Raw genomic sequence first — 22,050 nt, forward strand, 5'->3', positions numbered from 1 at the left:
AGAGGTGTTTGCCTCCCATTAATCGCAGCACCTAGAAAGGACTTTGGAGGACAGAGAGATCCTGGAACAACTTCAGCTCCGTGGCTTCCTAGCTTTGTGTCCTTGGGCATCTTAGCATTCCTGAGACTTTATTCTCTGGGAAACAGGGAAAAAATATTTGTCCCTTAAGGCTATTGTGGAGATTAAATACTAGAAATTTCGTAAGCTGGGAACGCAGTAAATATTCCCCATCCCTTGATTGACACAACTTAGAGAGGAAGGACGCCCTGCCGGGAAACACCTTTTACTAAAACCAAAGAGAAGGCGAGGGGCTGGGCGGGGGGCGGGATGCGGGGAAGGCCAGCCTCCAAACCCTGGCCTGGAGGTTCCCTGGGACCTGTTCCTGCAAAAGCGAATTCCTCCTCCACCGCGCCCCCGCCCCCGCCCAATCCGAGCAGCTGTTTCCCATCCCTTTGCCGAGATCGGTAGGCCAGGTAGGTAGGTAGGGGTTTGAATTATCCCCGTTTCACAGAGAAAGAAACTGAGGTTCAGAGCGGGGACCCGCCAGGTGGCAGCGGGGCTACGAGCCGAAGGTGCGCGCCCGCGCCGCGGCGCGGCTGGAGCGCGGACCCGGCGGTTTCGGGGAAGGGGGCGGGGGCGCTCCGGGGCCCGCGCGGGCCTGGGGGTGGGGTCTCCGCCGCGCGGGGCGGGGCGGGGCGAGGGAGCGGGGCGGGCGGCCGCTGCCACGCAGCGCTCCCGCCCTCGGCGCCAGCAGGGGCGCCGGGCGGTGCGGGCCGGCCTTCCCCGCCTCCACGCGCGTGCACGCCCGCCGCGGCCCCGCGCACTGCCGCCGCTTCGCCCGTCGCGCCGCGCAGCGCAGGCAGCCGCGGCCGGGGCCCTGGCGTGCAGCGCGGGCCTCGGCGGGGCCCAGCGCCCCGGCCCGGGAGGATGCGGCCCGGGGCGGCCGGGGAGCTGAGCAGGGCCCCTGCGCCGGCCCCCACGGGCCCGGTCCTCCAGAGCCGCAGCCGCCGCCCCGCCCCCGAGAGACATGACTTCCAAGCCGCATTCCGACTGGATTCCCTACAGGTACGCGGGCCCCCACCTTCTCTTCAACTCGGGGGCACAGGCCCAGACCACCGCCCTCCAAGGCCAAGGGCATGGGGCAGGGTCGAGGGTGCCTGGCCAGGGACGCCTGCCACCCCCAACTTGGGACGTAGGGCTGGCGGGGGCGGAGGATACCCTGCCTGGGTGCAGGGCACCTGTACTCTTTCCTCCTATCCCGACACTGGGGGCGCGGATGGGAGGCGCCAGTCTTTCCCACCTCAACTTTGAGGGCTCCTGCGGACTGGACTGAACCCGCCTGTCCTGCTCCACCCCCTTATCTGCCAGGTTTGCTGGAAGGGACCTGTGTGGGCCTTGCTGGGTCCAGCAGCACCATGTGGCCATCTGGGGAGGGAGCGCACACTGCTGTGAGCCCCCTTCTAGGCCCAGCACCCCCGTCGCACGCCTGTATGGCATGCGCGCACGCACCCATACATCTGCACGCATGCACACGCAGGACGTCCGCGCATTGGGCCGAAGGTGCGCCTGTTGGCCCGTTTGCACCCTCAAAGCATGAATTCGTGGACACAGTTATTCTGAACCAAGAGCACACAGCTGCTCATATACACATGCACCCATATCTCTATACACATGAATTCTTGGGCTCACACAAACACATGCCTGCATATCAGTGCACATACACATCCTTTATTTTGAGAATACCTGACACTACCCACTCACAAGTGCTGCTCAGTATCTTTCAGAGATTCAGTAATCTGCCTGCTAGCAGGTCTACACCTGGACACACACCAGCTCACAATACATAGAACTGCCCTCAGGTGCACAAAAGGCCTTGAGAGCCCAGGCACACTCAGGGAAGCCCACCACCTTCTGGTTCCAGACACGGGTCTGTCCCAAGGATGGTGGGGCTTTCCCCACCTGTGGTTGTGGTGGGGGGGAGGGGGGTCTCTGGGGCCTTACACAGGTGCAGGTCTTTCCCCATCCAAGCTACTCCATTCTCTCTATTACCAGGGAAAGGAGCTCATTACCATGGCAGCGCCAGATCCTTGGCCACCCATTGGCTCCTTGGTTGCCATGGGCTACGGGGCTTTCTCTAGGCCTCCCAGGGAGGCATGTGTGTAAAAAGGGTGCTGGACTGCCAAGGCCCACTGTTATCATCAGTCCAGGTGCACATGCTGGTGGGTGGCAGGACCAGACCCTCAGGACGTGCCTTTTAACACAGCCTGCTCTTGGGAAGGCGCGTATCAGTCACTGACAGAAAATAATTCTGACAGAGCTCTTTTATGAGTCTGTCCAGACAAGCATCCCAAATGGAAACCAGCTGAAACCGCCCGAGGCTTGTTAAAAGCCGATCCCTCTGCAAATAGGCACCTGTCACTGGTCTGGGAATTCAGGGTTTCTCTTGAGAATTGTTGTTGCCTCTAATGTCAGCACCTGTGGGGGCTTCAGGGCTTCCCAGGTCATTGTGTCCAGCCGCAGCACCACACCCACACATGTGCACACACGGGTCACCCGTAGGGTGTCCTGCAGACACATGCATTTGCACCCTAGAGTCTCATGTGGATCAGGGGGATATTCCCATCAGGGCCCTGGGGCTGCGCTGACTCGGAAGAGCTGCCACCGCAGGCAGCCATGCAGGCTGGGGACACAGGTAGTTCTGGAGTATCTTGGCCTTTCTTGGTACATGTGTGCTGGAGACCTAGAAGACAGTGCAGCCCCACAGAGTATCATTAACCTTTTCTAGCCGCCCAGCAGAGGTGCCTGGGTAGTGCCTGGGGGCTGAGTGGACTCCAGTGCTGTGGAAGTACCTATGTCGGGTCCAGATGGCAGGGTAGTGACCACGCTGCGGAGATGACGTGCATTTAGGATCTGGCATACTGGAGGTTGGGCCAGGCCAGGTCATGGTTCCAGGGAGCCAAGGACAAAAGCAACTTGTAGAGTAAGTGCATGGGCTTCAGAGGACATCTGCTTCAAACTGGCATGGCTTAAACCTGCTCCTGGGAAAGTGGTCTCAAGGAGGTAGAATTGTCTCTGGGAAATGACTCTGTTCCATCAAGTGCTCAGGGCACTGGCATCCTGCACAGAGTGATTTGGCACTTGGCCCAGCCCGGGCCCAACTACCATCCACTGCACCCCTCCCCCAATTTCTTTCCTGGGCCCACACACTCAGCTCTGCGGCACAGAATCCTGCCACCCTGGAAGCCTAGCCCAGAGGAGCAGCGCGGCACACTCGTGGCCCGGCTCTGCTTGCTTTCCCCATCCTTCTGTCCCCCTGCTGCCTTGTTCTGTTGCAGGGAGGGTAGGTGTCTAACTGGAGGTGGACTGTAGGCAGAAATTGCAGGATCCCTCCTGTCCTGCCCTGCTGGAGTCTTCCTGGGCACGCACTGAGCCTGGGAAAGCATTGGACTTGGGGTGCAGACTTCCAAAATGGGAGACCTGGGCTAAGAGAAGGAGATTGAAATTGCCTCTGGCATTAACTGGGCTCCTGATTGCAGTCAAAGCCACATGCCGGTCTGATCACAGAGAAAAGTGGGACAGAAGACAGACAAGGCATTTTACTTGCAGATGGGGGTGGGGGCGGCATGCATGCACGTGCTCTGACTGGGATGAGGTTTCCCTAATGTCACAGCATGCCAGAACTGGAATGTGACGATTGGTATGGGGGAGAGGGGTTGGCCGACTTCTTGCTAGCTCTGCCGATGGGGATTTTACCCGCTCTGTGATGGTTACACCTTGCATTCCCTGCGCCCAGCTCATTTTCTTTGAAGCAATGATAATTGGTGATAATCTTCTTATGGGTAATTTTGGCTCAGTTTATAATGATCGTGGATTAATCTTCCATTTTGACTTAGAAGGGAGCCATTTAGTTTATGAAATTTAACAACTGGAATCTCATCTTCCCTTTAATTTTTTTCTACTACTACTATCCATTTCTACCAGTTTCACTTTACCTGTATTCTTGAGAAATGTTACATGCCCTCAGTGCATGACTTTACCTTTTATAAGTTGTAGGTGGAGCTTTGAGAGTCAGGAAGGCCCACGGGTGTATTGGAGGACTATGCGATGTGGGACTGATGCCTGGCCCTGTCCTCAGTGCTCTTGTCTACATGGTCCCGAGGCCGTTACCTGGAGTTTCCCTCACCAGGTCATGAACTCCTTGAGAGCAAGGACCTTATCTGGTTTTGGCCGTATCACCCATGTGACCCAGCACAGATAAGATGTTCACCTCTTTGAATCCAAGTGACATCTCCAGGTAGCCTTTTGAGTTTCCTTGGCTTTCCTGGCCCCACACCTGGATTCCCTGCACATCTGAGGGATATAGTGCTCTCCAGGCACCGGGGGACCCCTGAGCACTGCTTGAGAAGCACGGCTCTGGGTCACAGAGGGAGAGTCTCCGGCTGGAGGGGCCCTTACAGGCTTCCTAGTTCTGTGTGAATGCCTCCTGTAGCGTCCCTACTGAATGGTCCTCCATCAGATGGCTGTGACCGTTAGAAAGTTCTTCCTTGGGTTGAGCCTAAGCATGTCTCTGGGGTCCCTCTCCTCTTGGCTCTTGTTAGAAGCCTCCCACCACTTCCTCACTTTGCTTTCTGGAGAGCACTGTGCCTGCTCATGAAGCAAGACTCCCAACTCCTGTTCTGCTGCTGGGTTCAGTGCAGGGGTGCTCTGGACACGTGGGGCTGCCGCTTCACCTGTGGCTACTTGGCTTTCCTGGCCCCGTGGGATAAAGTTGCCTTGTAACTGCTCCCCGATTTCCTTTTTGTTCCTTAGAGATCACCAGCTGTGGCTCGTGGTCCCACGTGCATGGCTGAGCATTAGAATCACCTGTGGCACTTGCTTTAAAGACGAGAGCAAGGTGGGGGTTGATCCTGGGGCATGTTCCGCAGCCGTTCTGAATTAACCACCTCAGGGCTTAGTGCCCTTAGCAGTTTTAATGCAGCTGTAAGTTTGGGCCCCGCTGGCTGGACTGGCGATGGCCCATCCTGGGAGCTGGAGCTCCTGTGAGCGGTGTGATCCTCTTCCTTCTGGAGCTGCCCGCTTCCCACTGTGTTCCGGTGAACTGTTAGGCAACGGGAGCCACAGATCTGGACTTGCCAGGAGTCTAGCGTTGGACACAGGGTTTCAGCCAGACACCCTGGGCGGCCTTTCTTCCCCTGACAGCCCACTTCTCTGATTTCCAGGGTCCAGCTGGGGCAGCTACCACTGTGACTGAGGGCAAAGAATGAGGGCAGGAAGAAGGGAGGGTGCAATGGGTATGGAGAGTGTGTCCAGATGGTTAGGTCTGTCCCTAGGTTGTCCTGGCCTCTGGGCCTCTAGTTAGCACTGGTGGATTAGCTGGAGCATATAAGGTGGAGTCTAAGAGGAGAGAGGGAAACAGGCTTCCTAATATGTTGGCTGTGTCTGGCTTTCCCAGCCCACAGGAGAAGTGCTCCTGTGCCCCCGTTCCCTGGTTGTCAGTCGTGGGTCACTCCCCAGATCTCTGTGAGGGAACTCTGGGGGAGCGAGTGGCTGCAGAGGGGCTGGTTCCCTGGGAGGTGAAGCCCCCACCTTGTTGGCTCTGGGCAGGGCGGATGGATTGGTGCACATTGCAGACTGGGTTTCTCCGACCCTCATGAGCCAGCGGCTGGTGCTTTCCTGGGCCTCCCTGTCTGGCCCCTGGCAGGAGGTGACCGTGATGAAAGAGCCGCCAGGGTCAGTTGGAAGACCCATCCATCAGTGCTCTGTCTCCTGTCCGAGTCTCCTGGCGGGGCGGCAGCTGGCAGCCTGCGCTTGGCAGTTATTCCATAATTGGAGCAAGAGTCGTTAAAAAGCCATTACTGTCTCCCTGCGTGGTTATCGTTCAGTGCAGCCTAGAAGATGCCCGTTAGAAAGAGGCAGGCTGCGGAAGTGTGGGTGAGAAAGGAAAATGCCCTAGGAATGGTGTGAGAGTGGACCGGGAGGCAGGGCCCCCCAAGGAAGTGAGGGGAGCAGTTGGTTCCTCTCCCCCTGGAGACAGCCGTCCTTGTTGTCATTGTTCTCCACAGCAGCTGCAGTGTGCTGGGGACTCTTTGTCATTCACCAGGGAGAGTTGTTGCACGCTTAGATACATTGTTATTGGCCAGGAACACCTACCTAGTACAAGCTTGTCACTGCGAGGTGGTCCACCTTGTACCCTCGCAGCTCTGCTAGAAACACTGCACTTTACCAGGAACCTCCTTCATTCCACGTGTTGGGCCGCTCTCGGAGCCTCCTTATTTCAGTGGATTTATCGTAGGCCCTCCTGGAGGGGTCTGGCTCAGCCAGGCAATGTTGCTCCTCCCCAGCGGCACCCCCCCCACCTTTCCTTCTGTGCACCCGAGCATGCCCAGTGGTGAGTTAGGTGGTAGTGGCTCTCTAGGTACTTCTGGGATGTCTGAGGTTTCTGGAATCTCTTTCCAGAAGCCTGGCACTTGTGTTCATCCCTCTGAAGGCTGGTGGTTAAGTCCTTCCTGCCTGTAATCTTACCTGGTAATCAGTGTCACTAAAGCCCGTGGCACCTTATTCTCCCCCATCAGGAAGTGGAGGTGGGGACAGAGGAAGAGGAAGTGATGTTTTTTCATGGAAAGCAGCCTCCTTGCCCCTGGAGTAACTAGAAGGTCCACAGCAGTGGGATGGTGGCCTGTGGTAGGAAAGTGACCCCCTTCAAGGGTAAGGGCATTAGGGGGCACTGGGCAGCAAGGCTGCTGAGTCTGGAAACATCTTTTGTCAGTTGAGCAGCCACTGTGACCCCACATTTCTGGAGGTGGCTCTGCTGATGTGAGCCTTACCTCTCAGCTGGAGGTCTCCTTTTCTAAATGAGTCTAGATGTTAGCATCAGCACCACGGAAGGCATCTTCTTTGTCCTGCTCAGTCAAGCCCAGTGCCGGGGATGGCCCCGATGACTGCCCTGTCCCTGGCACTGCCCTCTCGTGACATCCAGTAAGTTGGGAAGCAGCCTCTCTTGCTGGCACAAAGGGAAGCCAACACTGTCACAGTGGAGGTCGCACAGAGGGTCCTGTGGCCGGGCCACTCACACACGGCTGTGAGGTTTGCACGGCAAGCAGAGCACAGTTGGAGCCCAGACCCCATCGTTCCTGTCAGCTGGGTGCCATTGTGCACAGCCCAGACTGCATTTTTCATCATGTCCTGAAGTAGAGAGAGAGTATGCACTGCTCATGGTGGACGGTGGGGTTTGGGTCTGGCCCTTTGAAGTTAGAGCACATGCTTTGCCCTTGGTTATTTTCAGTCACTTATTTTCAGTGACTTAGCTGCTGGGACAGTGGAGAGGTGCAGCCTCTCTGGCCTGGCAGGGCCCTGAGGCATCTTGCTTGCCCTGGTACCTGAATCCTTTCTGCAGAAGTCTCGCTGCAGCCCTCCAGCCTGTGGTGTGTGCCTTCCACGATGGGGTGCTTACCATCTCAGCCAGCTCGAGTTTCTAGGGAGCTGGTTCCATCCTCTGGTCCTAGCAGTGCCCTCAGGGAGGCCCCAAAGCAGCTTTGCCCTCTTAGGCACGTGGGCTGGTTCAGGAAGGCTGAGGCCTAGAAGTATGTCCGTTGAGCAGTGTTTTCTCCTATGCTCAGCAGCTGAGGGTTCGGTAAATGAGGCTGTTTTATACACAGCCCCACATCACAGTTGGGGCTCCTCTGACGTGAAGATTAGGCCGTGGCTACCAGGAAAGGCTTTTCCAGATGTCAAGTGGGTAGGACAGCTGCTTGTTAAACACACGCATAATCCTCATAGGTTGTGACCAAGGAGGTGGGTATGCGAAGGCAGAGGTGGGTGGTGGGTGTTCTGCAATATGGGGACTTCCTTCCACCCTCTGGCTGGCTCCCTCAGAGATACAAGTAGATTAAAGGACATGTAGGTCAATGATTGTTCCAGCTAGAAAGGGCTGGCTGTCAGGAGTGGGTGGAAATGGCATCACCTTGTCCTTGGCTGGTTGGACCTCATCTTTCTCTGTGCAGGCAGACTGTTTTCACCTTCATGCAAGCACATCCCCTTCTTAAATAGGTGTCTGCGTGCGTGTGTGCACACACAAGAGATACACTCGCACGCGTCCTTATAGCCTCAGCAGATCGAATGCACTCAGGCGTGCCCGTGCAAGCGTCCACACGCGGGTCTGGTTCAGGGGCACAACTGGGCCAGGGCTGCCTGGGGCTTCCCAGAGCTCAGATCCTCAGGCTCCAACTTCACCCCATGCAGCTGTCCTGATCTTGGCCTTTATAGAATTTGGGCCTAGGACTCACGCATGTGTCTTGGGTTAGCAAGAAAGCTAAGTGGTTTGAGTTATTAATGCTAGCTCCCGACTTGTGCTCTGCCTTCCTGGGAGGCAGGGCCAGTCTGGGTTAGATGAGGCTGCCTGTTCCAAGACTTGTGGGGTTGAAGGATTTGATGTCCTCCGTGCTGCCTGTGCCATGTCTGTGGCCAGGGAAGGCCTGGTGGCTGGTTGCAGGGCTGTGCATTGCTGGATGCAGACATCCCCACCCAGCCCAAGCCCTGTGCTAAGGTACTGGCTGGTCTCTTAGCGTCACTCTCCCAAATGAGGAGGATCCTCTGTCCCCTTGAAGTGGGGAAGGGAAGTGGGCAGTGTTAGCACCTCCACTCTGCCCACGTGGAAAGCCAGGCATTCGCTCTGAATGGATGGGCACAGGGTCTGCCCCAGGGGACTCAGCCTCCTCCAGAAATGATGGAAAGGAGTGGAAAGCGGAGATCCCCATGGGAGCAGGCCCCTGGGTTGAAGCCTGGCCAGCCTTGGGCCTGGCTTGCGACCGATGCCTCTGGATGGGTTCTCCTGGATTTCAGTCAAGCCTGGCCCTGCTCGGGACCTGATGGGAAAGCCTTGTACTTACTGCAGCCAGGCCAGCTGGGACGTCCCTGGGGCAGTGGGGATCCTTGCAGGAGATAAGCTCCCGAAGTGACGGCTCAAGCTCAAGTGGTGGCAGCCCCCACCCTTCCTCCCTTTACCATTTGGGTTCAGTGAGTCCCAGGACCCATGACGGGAAGAGTTTAAGGGACCCAGATGTGCTTGGGGTGGGCTCTAGGCCAGCGGTCCCCAGCCTTTTTGGCACTAGGGACTGGTTTCGTGGAAGACAATTTTTCCCCAGGGGCGGGGGTGGTGTTAGCTCTGCAGCCCGGGTTTGGGGACCGCAGCTCTAGGCTACATCCTGGCACCTCGTGGGCAGGCCCCAAATAACCCTCTCTCCCTCCCCAGTGTCTTAGATGACGAGGGCAGCAACCTGAGGCAGCAGAAGCTTGATCGGCAGGTGAGTGAGGTTGGGGCCGGGCCAGCTCTCTTCCCTGGGTGATCCCGTCTGATGGGGAAAGGGGCTGCACCTGGAAGAGGAGAGGTGCGCTCTCTCCTTTACCAGCTCAGCATTAACTCTGCCCCAGCACCTGGGGCTCCTGCCCAGCAGGCAGCCAGGGTGACCACCGCAGTTGAAGGGCTGAGTGTCTGTGCTGTGATCCTGCCATGTGGGCTGAGTTTTGCCACCCTTTCCTGGACCCCAAGTGTCAGGGTGCCAAGGGCACGGGGCCTTGGCCCAGAGTGGGCTGTGGACCCTGGTGCAACCTCTAGAACCCAGCCAAACAAGCAGGGCACTGTCTCTGGTCCCCGTCTGGGAGCCCATCCCTCCTGGTGGAGGCGGCGCGTCAGCCAGCCTCTGTGCCTGCCCTGTGCCCCCGCAGCGGGCCCTGCTGGAGCAGAAGCAGAAGAAGAAACGCCAGGAGCCCCTGATGGTGCAGGCCAATGCGGACGGGCGGCCCCGGAGCCGGCGGGCCCGGCAGTCGGAGGAGCAGGCGCCCTTGGTGGAGTCCTACCTCAGCAGCAGCGGCAGCACCAGCTACCAAGGTACACCCTGCCTGCCACCCCAGGGACAGCCGGCCTGGGGAGACCCCTGTGCGGTGGCTCCACATCCTGGCACTGCTCTAGGGAGCCCCTCGGGGACTTGCTGCCAACCCGGGCAGGGGAGAGGCAGGCCCTGTCAGGGTGTGCCCGTCCCCAGGCTAAGTGTGGCTTCCAGCCCAGCTGCACAGCTGAGTGGGGCAGGTGGAGGGAAGCTGGGACCTGTAGCCTCCGGCTCCTGCGTGTGCTCAGGCTGTCACCTGAGTCAGGTGCTGGGGTCAGCGGCTAAAATTTTACGGATCCAGGAGCTCAAAAGTCCAGGTTTCTATCTGGAGCATGTCGCTGAGGGCAGGAGGCAGCTCCTAAGAGTAGACAGCCTGTTCCCCGCTGGCATGCTACCTCCTGCGAGGATCTGTCTCTCACCATCCTGCCTCACCCACCTGGTGTCTCTGGGGACAAACACCCATTTCCTCCCTCCCTGAATTCCCTGCACCCTCAGTCTGACCTGCAGGTCCCTGTCCCTGGCTCATGACTCCTTAGAGCTGTAGCTGCAGCTTCCAGCTCCCATCCTTGCACACTCCAGTTCTCAGCAGGCCCACTTGGAGGGGTTCTCTGCAGCTCCTCCTGCCTCATTTGTTGCAACCCTGCTCTCAGGACTCTCTCTCCTGGTTGGGTTAGGCCAGACTGCCGGTTGGTCTCTGAGCTTGAAAGAGGAACTCAGATTCAGTCACGACTGCCCCCTGCCGGTGCCAGTAATCCAGGCAGCCACTTCATCAAGGAGTAACTCCAAGGAGGTTGCAGGCATTTGGCCCTTGCAGTTCAGAATAACCTAAGCAACCATGGCGCTCCCCTCTTCTGTGGCCCCTCTGTGACCTGGAGCCTCCAGCCACGTTGAACTACTAGGAGCTGCCTCACGTCGGTGGCTGACCTTGTTCTATAACTGCTGGCCCAGCCCCTGCCCCATAGTGCTTCAGGTTCTCTGTTCCGGTAACCAGCCCTTAGCCCACCGGCCCCCTTGCCTGTGCCTCGGAAGGCAGTGACTGAGTCTCATTCACCTAGTGCCCAGTTTGTGGCTTGGCACCATGCAAGCTCGGTCCCCTGTGTGCACTGCTACCCTCTGCGGAATCCCACTTAGCTCCTGTAATAGAGGCTGTCACTGGGCGCTCGCCAGTGGCTGAGCACAGTGCCAGGTGCTCTACCTGCAGGCGCCGTTCATCCTCACATAACTCATCACCCTCACTTGCTCCTTAAGGACACGGGCTCTAGGGGGTTCAGCGACTCGCAGTGCACTGCCGGCAAGCAGCGCGGCTGGACTCTGCACTCAGGCCTGTGAGACTCCAAGTGGTCTTTCTACCGTACTGTTGCCTCCTCGATAAGACGCTCCTTCACAGTCATTCCCCTGAGTGTATCTCGGTCCCTCACCCTGGGCCATGCCTATTATGTCTGTACTCCGCCCAAGAGGCCCGTCAGTGGAGGGGGACAGGGACCTCCGCCCAGCTGTCTCGGAGAGGCAGCCCCAGCAGCTCCTCACAGAAAGGGCCCTGGTCCCCCCTTTCCTGGCAGCCACCTCCCTACTTCCTCTCTGAGCACCGTCATGGGGGTGGCGGGGTGCCCTGCAGGGAAGGCAGCCTGTTCTGGGTCCCGTGGAGCCTGGCCTGCTGCTGTGTGGCGTCACCGCCCCAGTGAAGAGTGTGCGGTGAGACCAAGGGGAAGGGAGGGAACGTTGGTCTTCATCTTGAGAACATTCAGAAACCATTCAAGGAGTTTGAGCAATTCTGCTAGAGAATTTGGAGGCCACCAGCTGTGACCCTTCTGAGACCTCGTTGTTGGTGTGTGTAGCTCCTTGTCTTCCATGTTCTTCCTCAGGGTGCCCCTGCACCTGGAGCTCCCATGGCCCATCCCCTGAGGGTCCCCGTGCAGGCTCCCCGGAGCGCTCACCCCGGTTGTGGTCTCTTCAGTCAGATGCAGCCCTTGTTCCCTTCCTCCCTGTTTTCACCGACCCACATCCTCATGGCTGCCCTCCCTGCACAGGCTCAGGCCAGTTTGCTAGCCCAGAGCTGTGAGTTCCCGGCTTCTTGGCTGGTTGGTTTTGGCCTGGCTGCTGACTCGATTACGCTAGGCTGTGGGTGCCACCTCCTTCCTGGAACCTTTGCCTGGTAGACGCGTGGGCCTGACCCCGTGGGCCCGGGAGTGGGTACAGGGGCCCAGTGGGGTTAGGGAGTAGGCGCGGGGGGCAGGGGAAATGCTGTGTTGGGAACTGTTCAAACGGGAGCTCTGGTCTCACCCAGTGCCCACTTCTCTCTCTCCCTCTCTCTCTCTCTCTCCCTCTCTCTCTCTCTCCCTCTCTCTCTCTCTCTCTCTCTCTCTCTCTCTCTCTCTCTCTCTCTCTCTCTCTCTCTCTCTCTCGTCTTGGGTCCTCTCCTGAGCAGTTCAAGAGGCCGACTCACTCACCAGTGTGCAGCTGGGAGCCACCCACCCAACAGCACCAGCCTCAGCCAAGAGAACCAAGGCAGCAGCCTCAGCAGGGGGCCAGGGTGGGGCCTCTAGGAAGGAGAAGAAGGGAAAGCACAAAGGTCAGCTTGCCTTCTTGCCTTCTCTGCAGCCCCCCCAGCAGGCCTGGCCTCTCCTGACTTGGAGGCGCGGGACAGGGCGAGCAGCCTCGGTGAAGACAGACTGGCACACAGCGTCCCCATTCAGCCAGCCCACAGGCCTTGTCCAGCTCGTGGTGTGCGGGGCTTGCCTGTGGGTGTGGGGAGGCCACCACACTGCCAGGAAGTGAAGTCCAGCTCAGCTGTGGCCTGGGACCACCCGTCCCCCCCCCCCCCCACCTTGCCTGAGCACCCTCTATCCCGACCCCTCCAGGATCTCCCCCAGCCTGGGCGAGAACCTTCCCTTCAGTGGGGGCTCACGGCCCGCTCCGTGTGCAGCACTCACCACCAGCTCCTCCTCACCATGCCGGCTTCCCTCAACTCCCTACTCTAGTCCTGACTCCACCCTCTGGGCCACAGACCAGTCTGTTACCTCTGCTCCTCTCTCTTGAGGAGAGATCCCTAGAGATCAGTGACAGTGATGGTGGCCCCTGCCCTGAGTCCTGTCTCCTGGCTAGACACCCTGTTTCCTCAACCCTTGTTCACAGGCAGTGATCCCCAAGCCACTGTGTCATGGTTGGACAGTGATGTGTCAGGGTCCATGGGCTTCTGGAGCTGGCGGCAGCCCTCTGGGCATGGCTCACTCGACAGGCAGGCAGGGCGGCTGCCCCTTTTGTGGGCCAGGCCTTGCTTCTGTTACTGAAGCTCTGTGGCAACTTGGGCAGAAAGGTGGACGTGGGAGGGGAGATCCTTCACTTGGGAAGGCGAGTGTATGCCAACCACGATCTTTCTCAATGGTGTGTGTGAGTTACCGTGTGTGTGTGTGTGTGTGTGTGTGTGTGTGTGTGTGTGTGTGTGTTTGTGAAGAGAGAACACCAGCACGGATAACTTGTAGCTGGCCGTGTCTGTGACCGATTGTCGACCTCAGCTATGGTCCGGATCGATTCTTGTTCTCCGTCTTGTTTTTTCCACCACGCAGTTGGTTTTGTAGATGGCTACCGTCTGCCTTAAGGATGTGGGGTATTTCAAACCAACCTTCAGCAGTTAATATGGGGGACGAGCAGAAGAAACGAAGCCTATGCCCGTAACAGCTTACCACTCGTTAACAGGCTGACAGCAGTCATTAGTTTTTTAAAAACTCAATTTTGCAAATCAAGTTTTGCAGAGGGTCTCCCCACTCCTCCCTCACCCCCTTCATGGACGTCTGAGAATCCAGGCCCGTCTCTCCTCCTGGATGTAACTCAGGAGTGTCCGTGGTCTGCAGGCACCAGCGGGCCAGCAGCACTGGCAGAAGACAAGTCTGAGGCCCAAGGTGCGGTGCAGATCCTGACTGTGGGCCAGTCGGACCATGCCCAGGACGCAGGGGAGACGGCAGCTGGTGGGGGCGCTCAGCCCAGCGGGCAGGATCTCCGTGCCACGATGCAGAGGAAGGGTGAGCCCCGTGGGGGCCCAATGACACCCCGCAAAGCTCAGCCCCAGGTTCTCAGATGCTCCTTTCTCCGGGAGCATGGCCTTCCTGTGTGTGTGCCCGCCTTCCCTGGCCATGCGGGTGGGGGGCACACTTGGAGACAAATGAGAAACTTAGGGGCAGGGGCCCCTGATAAGGCCAAGTTAAGGGAAAGAAGTGTCAACTGGGGTAACCAACCCCCAGCCCAGCCCCATCTCCCCCCACCTTCATCTCCTGCCTCTTGGGAGGACCAAATTTGGGGGCAGATTTGCTTTTCCCTTCCGCTCCTTAGAAAAAGCTCCACCTCTGGTAGAAAGCTCTCCCCATATGCTGAGCGAGGGAGGAGCAGGACCAGGAGGCCAAGGCAGAGCAGAACCTCCCTGGAAACCAGCCGCCCAATTTCCCCACCACGAGCCCTGCCCTGGGGAGCCCCTGGTGCAGGGTGGCAGAGGGAAAAGTCTGGCAGTGCCACACACATTGTGGGGAATCTAATCAAGGATGGCTTTCTGGGGACAACTCTGGGATGGGGGTGGCATTCCAGGTGGAGGAGGGCAGGGGGCAGAACAGCTGAGATGGCAGCTCAGGGCAGGTTGGGGGAAACACGAGGGGTCAGTGGGCCCCACACATGGGGCTGAGTAAGGGGCCGTGGCCTATTCCCTGGCAGATTCCATAGCCTGTGCCAGTCAGGGCCTTGTAGGCCCAAGATGAGAAATGGAGGTTCCTGGTGCAGGGTCGGCTCAGTGCAGGCCCGATACACAGCAGACAGAGGCGATATGACCGTTGGGAGGGGCTGATGCAGGGACTGAGCTGAAACTGGGTGGTTGGTGGGGACGTATCCTGAGGATTGTGACCAGCCCCAGCTCATGTGCACCTGAGAGAATGTGTGTCCTTGTGCATATGTGGACATGTGTGGGAGTATACACGTGATTGTATGTGTGTGTATACGTGTGTCTGGCTCTGTGAACTGGAGTCTCTCCGTGACTACGTGTGTCTCAGGGGCAAACTTCTCCTCATTTACCCTTTCTTGTTCTCTGCTCGGCCCAGGCATCTCCAGCAGCATGAGCTTTGACGAGGAAGAGGAGGATGAGGATGAGAACAGCTCCAGCTCCTCCCAGCTAAATAGCAACACTCGCCCCAGCTCTGCTACTAGCAAGAAGTCCACGAGGGTGAGTGAGGAGCCTTCATCCACAGCAGGGGCGAGACGGCAGGGTGCAGACGACTGCTCGTCCAAGCAGGAGGTGGGCTGTGTGAAATGATGGGGAGCTGGCTTTCCAGGGGCCAGGGCTGGACCCAGATGCCTGTCAGGACTGCCTCTGGCTGGGCTCTTCTGCCCTTCTCCCCTCCCTCCTAATGTCCTCAGCCAGGCCAGGGAGGCTGGGGAGAGCTGGAGTTGGACAGGATGACCTCTGAGGCCCTGCCCATGCCCCATGTCTACCTGTAGGGACTGAGGAGAGGGAAGGGCTGGGAAGATAGCTCTTGACCCCAAGGATCCTGCCCTGTCTCTCACCACCACATCAGGAGGTGGATTTGGATCCCAGACCAGCAATTTTGGCTGCCCAGGGTCCCTGGGGCTCAGGCTCCTGCTCTCTCCCCGTAGGAGGCAGCCTCAGCCCCCAGCCCCACAGCCCCAGACCAACCAGTGGATGTTGAGGTCCAGGATCTTGAGGAGTTTGCGCTGAGGCCAGCCCCCCAGGGCATCACCATCAAATGCCGCATCACGAGGGACAAGAAGGGGATGGACCGGGGCATGTACCCCACCTACTTCCTGCACCTGGACCGAGAGGATGGGAAGAAGGTGAGGTTGGTTTGGGCATGCATTTTCATCAAGCCAGGCTTGAGGGCCTGCAGGCTAGAATGTGACTGAAAGCCTCCGATCCAACACTGACCTAAGTTCCCCAAAGAAACAGCCTCTGTGCCTGGTCATCGCATACCTTTGTGTTTGCCAGTGCATTCGTGTGTGTGCACGTATGTGTTTGGGAGCTGAACCAGGGAGAGTCACTCATGTGAGTGTGGGGTGTGAGTGGCACCCGTGATTGTGTGTGGACCAGAGGCCGGGTCTGGAACGTGACCTTGCTCCACTCCCCAAGGTGTTCCTCCTGGCGGGAAGGAAGAGAAAGAAGAGTAAAACTTCTAATTACCTCATCTCTGTGGACCCAACAGACTTGTCTCGTGGAGGGGACAGCTACATCGGGAAACTGCGGTACCAGAGCCCCCCCAGGAAGCAGGCGGGGGTGTGGGGAGGGGCGGGGGGGCGGCCTCTCTGTAGGGGGCACCTCCTGTCCGTGAAGTAGATCTAGGCCAGGACTGGCTCCTGGGTCAGGACCCGCTCCTCATCAGATCCAACATGGCCCGGTCTCTGCCCCGCCCAGAGCCAGGCCTGCAGAAGGGCCTTTCACACCCTGCCCCGAGCTGCCCCCAGGCAGGTGGGTGCAGGTCCACCAGGCATGAGGGATCGAGCCCCAGGATGCCACTGAGGATGCAGGCCACCCTGGAAGAGCTGCCTTGGCTGCATGGTCGGTGCCAAGGAGCAGAGCTGAGTGAGCCCTTGCACGAGAGAGTGGCAGCAATCTTGGGGGTGGGCGGAGGGAGAGAAGCAGGAGGGCTGTGAGTTAGGCCTCAAGGGGGAGGTGGGGTTTGCTGAGGAACAGAGTATCAGACTTGGGGAGCATCACTAGAGGTGAGAGGTAAGGAGCTAAAGGTGGAGACGGGGCCGGACGGGACAGGGGAGATCTCATATGTTCTCCACAGGGTGCTACAGTCTTAACAGATGCCATTCTGCTTGCTCACCATCCATAAGGGGAACACCCCTGTTCCCCCAGGGAAACCTGTGGAATCCCAATTTACCGCCCTGAATTGCCCTTACTGAACTCAGGTGCCCTTTGAGTCAACCCAGAGAAAGTCCAGGCCTTCTGCCCAGGAAGTGCCTTGAAAGATGTGGATTCCGTGAGCAGTGTGCCCCCAGGTCTGCTCCTGGCCCAGCCCAGAATGCTTTGCAGGCACCTCATAGGACAGGCTATAAGCTGTTCCCCACCCTGGGACAGACGGCGCATGACCCTGTACTGATTGTGCCTTTCCTTCAGGTCCAACCTGATGGGCACCAAGTTCACTGTTTATGACAACGGCGTCAACCCTCAGAAGGCGTCATCCTCTACTCTGGAAAGTGGGACCCTGCGTCAGGAGCTGGCAGCCGTGTGCTACGTGAGTCCGGGTTCCTGGTTAGACATGAAACCTGGGACTTGCTCCCTGATCTGGGGGCCATCCCATCCATCTTGGCGGGTGGACAAGGATGTGTGGAGAGAGGGCCTGCCCTTGGTGGAGTGACCCCAGCCTGGGACAGGGGCTCTGGCCCCCTCCTCCTGCCTTCAGAGCTCAGACCGCAGCTGGCCCTCTGCCTGGGGTGTTCTGGGAACTGCAGTCTAGCCCAGGACTCTCCTGGACAGGGGCAGGCAGGAGGCTTAGGTTCTCTTCTGTGCGTTTCCCAGATCATCCAGGGTGCCAGGTCCTACGTGGATTACAAGGCCCTCTGCAGATCAGCTCACCAAATGCTCAGCCTAAGCAGTAGATCTACTTTCTATATATCTGAGGAAACCGAAGCTCAGAAGTTGTGTCACTTGCCAATGTCATGCAGCTCATACTTGAATATAAATGGAATCTAAATACAAGGGCTTACTCTACCTCTTTCAGCAGCAGTTTCTTCATTTTTAAAATGAAGGATGATTACCCCATCAACCTGGGCACTGGCACTTCTTGGAGCCTATTGGGACTCCACAGCTCTTTTATATGATCCCATGGTGCCACCTGCTGGTCAGTTTGGGGAAGGCAGCCCGAGTCTTTACTCCTGAGCCCAACTATGTTCCAGGTACTCTTTGGGGAACTACAATGTAGTACTGAGTGGACATAAATGTATACCTTTATGGGACTTAAAGCCCTAGTAGAATAGACAAGCTATAAAACAGATACATAAGTGAAATAAGTATGTTCTTGATAAACGCTAAGAGGAAAAAGTAGGGAAGGGGGATATCAAATGTCAACGTGTGAGACTACAGGAAGGATGGCAGGGAGGGCCTCACTGAGGTGGCTCTTGAGTAAAGTCCAGAAAGAAGTGAAAGGCAGCCGTGGACACGTCTGGGGGACATGGGGCCTGGCATGACGGAGGAACGAGTGCAGGGGAGAGTACATGGCGAGGAGGGTGTGGCGATGGGGCCTTATCATGTAAGGCCTGGCAGGGCAAGTCACAGCTCCGCCTTTCACCCCGAGCAAGCCGGGGAGCTACGGGGGTTTTGAGCAGAAGGGCAAGGCAGTCTGACTTAACAGGACCCCTTGACGCTTGGCTGAGGACAGATGATGGGAGGAGGGGCAGGGGACCAAGGACAGAAACAAGGAGTCCAGTTAAAGGCTGCTCTAGTGTTCCCAGGGAGAGATGGCCATGGCAAAAGGTGCTGGAATTCTGGGCGTCATCTGAAGGTGGAGCTGACAGAAATTGCTGATGGGTGAGAAGCAGGGTATGAAGGAGAAGAGTCAAGTATGGCTCCAAGTGATTTGCTTGAACAAATGGAAGAACTGAGTTGCTGTTAACACAAGCAAGGGAGACTTATAAGAGGAACTAGTTTTGGCAAAGTAGAGATCCCAGAGCTCAATTCTAGACACGTTAAGTTTAGAGATGCCTGTTAGACTTCGAGGTGGACAGACGCCAGCTCTTCCTCTGTATTCCCTTCCCTATTCTCTCCAGTAGGTAAGTGGGCTCCTCAGCTGCCCAGTGTTCACTGTTCTCTCTGTTTCCCAGGAGACAAATGTCTTAGGCTTCAAGGGGCCTCGGAAGATGAGTGTGATTGTCCCAGGCATGAACATGGTTCACGAGAGAGTGTCTATCCGCCCCCGGAATGTGAGTCTCTCCTGCTCCCCCTTCCCCTCCCCCTCCCCTTTGTGTAGCCCATGAGTGAGCTGCTAAGGCCAGAACGCCAGCTGGTGTGTTTACGTGGAGGTGTAGGGAAATCTAAGGACCCCTGTTCCTGGGGACAGATCCCTCTTTGGGGTGGTCGTGGTGCCAAGGCCTGGGCCGGGCTCAGGTGAGGCTGCCCTCCCAGGAGCATGAGACACTGCTAGCACGCTGGCAGAATAAGAACACCGAGAGTATCATCGAGCTGCAGAACAAGACACCTGTGTGGAATGACGACACGCAGTCCTACGTACTCAACTTCCATGGGCGCGTCACACAGGCCTCCGTGAAGAACTTCCAGATCATCCATGGCAATGACCGTGAGTGCTTTTGCCCCTACTAATTACTGTCCACGTGAAACCTGGGGCCCTTAGCTTAGGGTTCAGCTCACCTAGCCCTGCCCACACTGGCCAGAGTCTAAGGATGTAAACTGTATGGCTTAGATTAGATGTAAAGATCTTTCTAACCATAACTACTGGGAGGCCCTGGAAGAACCGTCTTTGGAGCCCTGGTCCCAGATTCTGTGTACTCAGCAGAGTCTCAGGCACGGGAACAGCCTTTAAATGAACTTTTCCTCTTCTTCTCTGTCTCCTGGTGTTTGTGTGCATCTCACTTTCTCCTTTGCCATCTGCTGCCTCTGTCCTGCCACTTTTCCCAACTGGCCTTTGTTTTTACCTCCTTCGGAATTCCCTTGGCATCTCTGCTTCTTGCTTGTTCTTCCCTCTTGTGGTTTGGGTGTCTGTCTGTCCTTCCCTGTGTCTCCACCATTCCCGCACTGTCCTTTTGTTCCTCTCTCTGTCCATGCCTGTGCCTGGCCCCAGCGGACTACATCGTGATGCAGTTTGGCCGGGTAGCAGAGGACGTGTTCACCATGGATTACAACTACCCGCTGTGTGCGCTGCAGGCCTTTGCCATTGCCCTGTCAAGCTTTGACAGCAAGCTGGCCTGCGAGTAGAGGCCTCCTCGAGCCCTTTGGGGTTGCCCAGCCTGGAGCGGAGCTTGCCTGCCTGCCTGCCTGTGGAGACAGCCCTGCCTACCCTCTGTATATAGGCCTTCTGCCAGATGAAGCTTTGGCCCTCAGTGGGCTCCTTGGCCCAGCCAGCCAGGAACTGGCTCCTCTGCCTTTGCTGCTGAGGCAGGGGAGCAGCAGGGAAGGGGTGGGTGGATGGGTGTGAAGGGCTGAAAGTAATTCTTTCTGTGTCCCAAGATCAACACACCCCCACTCTTGGGTTAGTACTGGGCTGCGGTCGTGTTTGCCAAGCTGAGCAACCTCTTCAGCTGGGAAGGCTGGAAGAGGTATGGCGGGAAAGGAAGCACAATGCAGGGCTGCCAGCCGGCCAGCCACTCAGCCCAGGAGTCAGATGACGACGGGTACCCCAACAGGTAGGGGCACAGTGAGTGTGTGTGTGCAAAGGACTTGGTGGCTAAACCTGGCCCTTAAAGCTGCAGAAAGCCCTCCAACTTCAGAAGGCCCCAGCCAGGCCTGATAGAAGTTGGGAGGGTGGTGGGGACAGGTGCGTGGCAGGACTTTGCCAGGATTGCAGGGCCTGGCTATCTGTGGCTGTGGGAATCAGCTGGTAGCCTACGGTTCTAGCTCATTTGATTTCTCCAGGTTTTCTCTGTGCTCTCAAGGCCAAATGTCTTAGTGAACGAGGCCTGCAGGACCCAGGCTTAGCATGTAGAAGGTGCATGAACAGGCTCCCTGGATCAGGGCTGCCCTGACAGCCCTGTCAACTGCCCCAGGAGCTCTCTGCTGAGCAGCCCCAGCACAACCCCCAGAAAATTAGATGGGGTCCAGTTCACCAGCCCGACTGCACACAGCTAGGCATGACGGGTTCTTGCTGGCAACGCACCATTCCCAAACCATGGCGTGCTCCAGAAGAATCTCTCCAAAAGACCCAGCTCCCACTGCTGTTAGCCAAATTGTGGTTGGTTAGGGCTTCTATGTATGATTCTCCTTGGGAGGGAATGGGACAGTGAGGAGAGCGGGTAGTATTTTAGAACCAGAAGAGATCAGAGGTTGCAGGACCCTTAGGGATCAACTGGTAGAACCCCATTGCTTTAGGTGAATCACACTCAGAAAATGGGACTTGCCCTGGGTCACCTAGCTGGTTAGTGGCAGAGTTCAGAACCTCAAATTCCATTGATTTTTTCGTTCCCACTGTCCCCCAAGAAACTAGTATCTCTGGCTCTCTGGCCTTCTCAAGCCCATTCTGCATGCTCTCCCCACTTCCTCCGATTCTAGAGACTTAGAAACGTCCGCGTTGATGTTTAAGATGGAAACCATTCCAGAATGAAATCAGGCAGTTCCCTGTTGAAAGTTGTCTGGGTTCTTGTGCATCAGTCTGATCAGGATTGGCCGTGCCTGGCCCCTCCGCAAGGGCTTTGGCACATGTCTCTGTCTGGGTGTGACAGAGCGAGCGTGAATGTTCTGGGGCTGGGCCTGATCACTCCCGCCACTGCCACTGCCACTTCTCTTTGGATGGCACCATCCTCCTTCCAGGCTTGGGAACTATGCTCAAGCTCTTGCCCATTTGTCATTTTCCCTGGCGGAGGCTTCTTGCCCAGATGGAGAGCTGAAATCAGTGGAAAGCAAGCAGGGGTTTTACCTTGCTTTAGAGTAGATATGCTTGGAAACGCTAAGTAGAAATTAATTTTTTCAAAAAGTGAAGGTCATACTGTAAACATGGTGGTGAAGCTCTACAGGTGAAGGAGTTGTTTTGACTTAAGTGGAAGTAGTATGCTCTCATTTTTTTGCAATCTAGGTTTTCCTATGTTGAATGCTTAAAGCAAGGCATACCTGTTCTAGCCCACACCTCAGCCATACATCTGAGAGGCCCCTCCAGTGACTAGCTTTTATTAACAGGTTCTAATTTCGAAGGCACTAGTTTCCAGGGCACTGGAATTTTCCATGCCAGGGCTGGTGAAACACTGTGGTACCATCCTTGTTTCTATAGCTCTAGTTTGGCCCCTCCTTCCGTGACTTTGAGAAGAGAACAGCATGATGACATTTGAGATGATGGAAACTAGATGATCCCTGAAGTCTGGTCAAGCTAATTCTCTGGGTCTATGATTTTAAGGTAGAACACCCTGATTCTGGATTCTAATGAGAGGGGAGACCCTGGTGGCAGAGTAGAAAAACCAGAAGCACAATGGGAAACTCTTGGCGTCTTTCTCCTTTAGTATACAGGAGGAGGAGTTG

General features: G+C 57.1%; 2 protein-coding genes across 2 annotated transcripts in view; one reads left to right on the top strand and one right to left on the bottom strand.

The window, feature by feature from the left end:
- The first annotated feature begins 1,027 nt into the window (after positions 1–1,027).
- On the top strand, positions 1,028–20,080 carry TUB (TUB bipartite transcription factor). The gene is made up of 12 exons (XM_045557457.1): positions 1,028–1,065; positions 9,248–9,299; positions 9,721–9,883; positions 12,307–12,450; positions 13,730–13,897; positions 14,957–15,078; positions 15,510–15,707; positions 16,000–16,112; positions 16,993–17,110; positions 18,696–18,794; positions 18,997–19,168; positions 19,670–20,080. Exons 1-12 carry the CDS (start codon positions 1,028–1,030, stop codon positions 19,801–19,803), a joined length of 1,521 nt encoding a protein of 506 aa, XP_045413413.1. The 3' UTR covers positions 19,804–20,080.
- The window catches only part of RIC3 (RIC3 acetylcholine receptor chaperone), a 50,525-nt gene continuing 42,654 nt past the window's right edge, over positions 14,180–22,050 (bottom strand). The window contains exon 8 of the transcript XR_006736448.1: positions 14,180–16,008. The gene's annotated coding sequence lies outside the window, so the exon portion shown is untranslated. The remainder of the gene's footprint in view (positions 16,009–22,050) is intronic.

This window comes from Lemur catta, chromosome 7 (assembly GCF_020740605.2).
Source record: "Lemur catta isolate mLemCat1 chromosome 7, mLemCat1.pri, whole genome shotgun sequence".
Lineage (NCBI taxonomy): Eukaryota > Metazoa > Chordata > Mammalia > Primates > Lemuridae > Lemur > Lemur catta.

Coding starts and splice junctions, on each gene's coding strand:
- TUB (XM_045557457.1), top strand. CDS start 1,028: ATGACTTCCAAGCCGCATTCCGACTGGATTCCCTACAG. Junction 13,898..14,956: donor TGCCACGATGCAGAGGAAGG/GTGAGCCCCGTG, acceptor TGCTCGGCCCAG/GCATCTCCAGCAGCATGAGC. Junction 15,079..15,509: donor CTAGCAAGAAGTCCACGAGG/GTGAGTGAGGAG, acceptor CTCTCCCCGTAG/GAGGCAGCCTCAGCCCCCAG.